The sequence below is a fragment of the Maniola jurtina genome, chromosome 17, assembly GCF_905333055.1.
Source record: "Maniola jurtina chromosome 17, ilManJurt1.1, whole genome shotgun sequence".
In the NCBI taxonomy this organism is placed as follows: domain Eukaryota; kingdom Metazoa; phylum Arthropoda; class Insecta; order Lepidoptera; family Nymphalidae; genus Maniola; species Maniola jurtina.
Window position 1 is genome coordinate 49,801 of NC_060045.1, and position 5,792 is coordinate 55,592.

Sequence of the window (5,792 nt, forward strand, 5' to 3'; positions counted from 1 at the left end):
TTTAAATGTTAAGTTGTCTACTCAACTAAGGTGATTTAACAATTAAGACAAGTGAAATCTATCATATTATCTAAGTTCGCTTAACACTATAATGACACTGAAATTGATACTAAAAACAAAGTGATATTGTTAGTTAGTAAGTACACAATGAATGACGTATTTAGATTGAGAAACGACATAAAATCAATTAAGTTTAACATTGTCTGCAAAGTAAAATACAACCAGGTATAAGTGAACTGAACAATTAAATAAAGTAAATTGATTTGACAACTCAGTACATTGTGACGTTGCAAACAAAGCACAAACTAAATGACTAACTAAAATTTAACTTGTTAACAAACAATGTGTTGAAAATTACAACTAATTAAAGCTAACAATCAAAAACAAAGAGATTGAACACAGATTTAGATTAATCTCGCGAAATGTTATGATAAAATACAACTCAACTAACAATGTTACTGATGAGGTGGCTGCCGCCCATCATGACAACTATAAGGATACATATCACTTTGATACTAGAAATGTTTTAGATAGAGTGGGAGCCGCCCATCATGACAACTTCAATATACATAACATTTTGAAGTAATTTAGATAAGATGGCACAATTCTGATTTGATTAAACTCTGAATTTTTAAACAATTGCACATTTTTTATTTTATTTTGTAAAATAAATTTTAAATCATTGTATGCTAGTGATAATATTCTTTTCTTCAGCTTTTCTGATGAATCTTTGTGTTCTATAAACCAATATTTCTCATGTGACAGATTCAGTATCATTTGAGGTTTGTTATGCAATATTTTCTCATGAGTATCCTCTACTATCAACTTGATAAGATGTCTCTTGTCGTAGCGTACCTTTAGGAATATTATTGATTTAGTAGCTCTCAAAAGTGCTTTTTCATCTATGAAAGAGTGAAGAGGGTAGATCGTACTTTTCTTTCGTACATATCCTCGTTTTAGGATCTTATTCAAGCCTTCGTAAACTTCTTTTTCTTCAGACTCTTTCAAGTGATTTGGTAGCGAAATCTTCATTTCATCAATAGTTATAGGAACTTTTAGTTTATTTCTCTTTTCTTTTTTCTTTTTAGTTAAAGTAAATGACTCTCTTGGTAGTATTAAGATTTTAGTTGATAGTAATTCTTTCTCTGTTTCTTTTCTCGTTTCAGCTTCAGTTAAATTCTTGGATGTTTTCTCTGCTTTGTGTGTGGAGATGTGTGGTTTGTTAGGATAAATTATACGATCTTTCGTTCGTTGTTTGTATTCAGTTGAGTTGATGATTTCAGAGACTCGGCTGTTTATGAAATTCGTGTAATAATTTGGCAAACCTTTCAGCCATGTTAATATCACACCCGAGTCACTCCAAACCTGAAGATCATAATATTTGAATACGTTTAAAATTCGGATCAACTCGTATATTAACTTTGCAACCAGAAATCTATCACGAAGTTTTAATCTTACAGTAGTTACTTTCTTTTGTTTTGATATAATCTTTATGTTGGCGGTAATCGGACTCATGTGAATATGGTCTCCAGTGGCATGAGCTGATTTAGATGTATTATTTAAAGCATGCAGTTCTCGGCTATAACTATCTACCAGTTGAATTTTTCTCAAAATCTTAAAATTCTTCATTCTAACTTGCCTTTTAGTTATTATTGTATCATCCCATTCTAAATTTACTGCATGTAACCTTTGGAAGTGATTTTCTAATACTCTTAATAGCTTACTCATTTCTATGTAAATAACTCCTTCTACAGCTTCTTCTCTAGATCCATGAGTAGCCACAAGGTTGTCAACGTTAAATTTCATTTCCAAACCCTTTTCTACAGCGATTGCAAAATTATGTTCTTCACCTTTAGTGATTTGTTCCGAATACTTTTTATCTAAGTAAGGTTCACAAATTGTAGCAAATTTTGAAGTTAGTAATTTATAGTGCTGCATTGGCTGAAAAGAATTATGTCTGCAGAGTTTACGCTGATATTTTGTATCTTTTTCATGTACTTTCACTTGATCGTACATTTTGTCTTCCCTTATTTCAGCGTGTTGATGGACAATATCTGCTGCAGAATCTTTTGTTTCTTTATTCTTTTCTATGATTTCTATTTTTGAATTTAAAGCAATATCTTCTTCCTGAATTTTCTGATCTTCTTCATAGTAATTAGAATTTTTCTTTAGTTTTCTTTCTATAGAATGAGATCTCTTTAAAGCCTTGAACTGTTTTTCTTCACAATCAGGTGTTTCTTTCTCTAACGGCAGTACAACGTACCGCCCATCGTTAGCACTCATAGCCGTTGATAAGTTTTCTGATTTAATTTCTTCTCTAGTTAGATTCTTGTGATAATTATTATTAAGTTCTGTCTCAATCTTCGGAAATTGTTTACGTTTGTTTTCTACTCTTATTTTGAGGTGCATGTTAACTACTCTTTTACTGTGTGCATTTGTGTCATTCGACACTTCTCCGGATATTGTCCATCCAAAAATAGTGTTTTGTGCAATTAAGTTACCTTTTGGATGTTTGATCATGCCCTCAGTTAATATCTTACTGTACACTTCAGCTCCAAGCAAAAGATCAATTTTACTTGAAGTTGCGTAGCCTGGATCAGCTAGAACTAAATCTCCAAATTCTAGACAATCAGGTGATGTAAGATTACTCGACGGGAGTACCCACGAAAATGATCTCAGCACATATGCATCTACTTGGATTGATTTTTCTGGGTTCTGGCGTGATTCGACATGGAGAGAAACCATGTACTTAACTCTCGTTCCACCAGGCCCTAGACCTGACACCCACGCATTGACTGGTGAGCGCTTAAGTCCAAGCAGTTGAATTGTAGCTTCCGTGATGAATGACGCCTGTGAGCCCTGATCTAAAAGAGCTCTAATGTGGTGCTCACAGCCGTTCTTTGCTCTAGTTTTAACAAGCGCGGTGGCCAATAGGACTTCGTTAGGTTGTAGTTTCTCTTTCGCAAAGTTAGATATGATTCTCGTCTCAGTTCCCAACGAAGTTGATGATTGCGCATGTTTCTCAGAATTGTTAGTGTCAAGGTGTAAGTTCTCAGTAGTACTCAGAAAGCCTTCTTGGTCTCTGGCTTCTTTGTTGAAGTGCAATAATGTGTGGTGTTTTCGCCCGCATTTTTGACAAGATTTTGCCAGCCTACAATTTTTCACTGAATGAAATGGAGCTAAGCAGTTAAAACAAAGTCCCTTAGCTTGTACGAAGTCTTGTCTTTCCTTTGGTTGTTGCACACCAAATTTCTTACAAGCGTAAAGGTGATGATTTTCTTCGCATAGTGCACAAACTGGCTCTTTCTTATTCTGATTGTCAAGTGTGGTATGAAAAGATTTGGGTTTTGATGCTTGGCTACTCTGAACTAGATGTTTGGCCTTATTAGTATCAATCATTTCTAGCGCTCGGAATCTAGCTTCTAAAAACTCAGCAAGTTGATTCCACGTTGGCATTTCATCAGGTGCTAAATGGCTCATTTGGATTTCCCACTGCTTATGAGATTCAACATCTAATTTTGAAACCACTAAGTATATCAAAATTGAATCCCAAGATGTGACTTCAATACCCAAGTTCTTCAATTGTTTCAGACAGCTCAATGTTGTATCAAGAATAAGTTTAAGTGCACTAGCCGACTCATGACTCGTTTGTTTAATGGAAAATAATGATTTAAGAACAGCGTTGCAATTGAATCTCTTGTTGTCGTATCGCCTTTTTAATAGCAACCACGCCTCCTCATAGTTTGCATCAGTAATAGTTAAATCGCGTAATAAAACTTCAGGTTCTCCACTTAAGCAACTCTTCAAGTAATGAAGTTTTTGAACACTCTTTAACTTGCTGTTGTTGTGAATTAAACTATCAAATAAATCATGAAAAGATTGCCATTCATTATATTTTCCACTAAATGAGGGTAGTTTGATCAAAGGTAAATGTACTTCATCACGCGCTGAACATGATCCAGAGTTAGATATTGAAACAGTTTCAGTGTGTTTTGTAGGCTTGAATTGCTCGAGTTTATTTTTTAACATTGATTTGTAGTTAGTGTAAAGTTCTTCAAATTGCTCATATAAATCTTCTGTAAAATATGCTAAATCTTTTCTTGTGTCTTTAGTAGCCTGCGCCACTATTTGTCGATGATCCAACTTAAATTCGCTCCACAATGTTTCTAAGGACTCTAATCTAGATTCAGTATAACCCTTAGTTAGTCTCTCTTTAGGTGTCTTTTTGTAATTTTTATCAGCCTTCATTAAGTTTTCAAAACGATCATCTTGAACAAGTATTAGCGGATTCATTTTTATTTGTAATTTTTTGAAGCACTAAGTTAACACAATACTAAAGTTCGACAAAAATAAAGTCCAGTTGTATCATAGAAATAATTTAAAAATGTCCAAAATACTTAACACTTGAGAGTAGCTTCAAAGTTCATTTAATTTCTAAAAACGAAGTCACTATTATGTTCAGAGACTAAGTCCACAAATGATTAAAAAGTTCTCTAAGTTTATTCACAAGTAAATGTTCAAAGTTAATTTAAATCGAAATTTTTCTATGTGTTTACACGACGGATATTTTTCTAAGTCCTTTTGAAGCGAAATTTAGTTTAAGTTTTTTCACATACGAAATTTTTCTATGTTTTTTCACAGACGAAATTTTTCTAAGTTATTTCACAGACGTAATTTTTCTAAGTTATTTCACAGACGTAATTTTTCTAAGTCTTTTTTAACACGATTTTTACTAAGTCTTTTTTCAACACGATTTTCACTAAGTCTTTTTTCAACACGATTTGCACTAAGTCTTTTTTCACTGATATTAACTTAAGTTCTATTACTTACAGTTTATTCCCGGGTTTCGGCACCATAATGTTTAATGCATTTGTTACTCACTGTTGTTATTCTATAGGGCACACAATTTAAACATCACTGCACTTTTGATTTACACCTTTATTGCTAATAAATACACTATTTCACTACTCTTATACTGCTGCTATTGTTGCTCGAAACAAAAATATGATTATCTCAATATATGGCTCCTATGGGCTTACATTTTAGCGTGAAGTAATATTCAACTAACGCCATCTATCGGCTGATAGGAAAAGTTCTCAAAAAACCTTTAATTAATTTAGACAAATTCAAATTATTTTTATTCAATTAAACTTTTACAAGTGCTTTTGAATCGTCAAAATAATCTACCACTGGTAATAATATTATTATTACTATGGGTAGTCGTTTAGTTTTTTATCGATAGTAACAATAGTTTTATTTCAACAACTTTATCACTTGCTTTATGATTGTCGAAAATGATCGTAGGTATGGATAAATGTGATGGATAGGCAATCGATATCCTTATCATTGGCTTTATCTTTAACTGTACCTAAATCTTCAATAATCTTGTACTTTTATCTCCGCTTTCATGCTAATTTTATCTTATTTGCCTCAATAGCTCAACGGTTAAGGGGCAGACTGAAAATCACAAAATCGCCAAACAGCCCCCATATAGAATATTTTCAAAAAATGTATCCAGCGTTACTCGCGAAGATGTGAGGAAGCCAACGATGCCACGCGCATCTAAATGTGTTCAGGCATTTAGAAGTTACGGTGGAGTAATGGAACTCACATACCTACGTAAACGCTGAAAACATTAGATTCCTTTTTTGGGTAGTCGTGTAAAGAGCAATGACTAGTCAACGCTAGAAGTCAGAATCTTTGACTTCACTAATATTATTTCTTTCACAAAGCAAGGCTATAAACACATTGGGTTCGACACATCGATTGAGCATCGATCGCCTGCGTGCTGT

The 5,792-nt window shown here is 33.4% G+C and overlaps 1 protein-coding gene across 1 annotated transcript; it reads right to left on the reverse strand.

Annotated features, from left to right (window-relative positions):
* Positions 1–1,354: 1,354 nt before the first annotated feature.
* LOC123874006 lies at positions 1,355–4,293 on the reverse strand. Its single transcript, XM_045919149.1, has 2 exons — positions 1,971–4,293; positions 1,355–1,365 (listed from the first exon to the last, which is right to left on the reverse strand). Exons 1-2 carry the CDS (start codon positions 4,291–4,293, stop codon positions 1,355–1,357), a joined length of 2,334 nt encoding a protein of 777 aa, XP_045775105.1.
* Positions 4,294–5,792: the final 1,499 nt, after the last annotated feature.

Coding starts and splice junctions, on each gene's coding strand:
- LOC123874006 (XM_045919149.1), bottom strand. CDS start 4,293: ATGAATCCGCTAATACTTGTTCAAGATGATCGTTTTGAAAACTTAATG.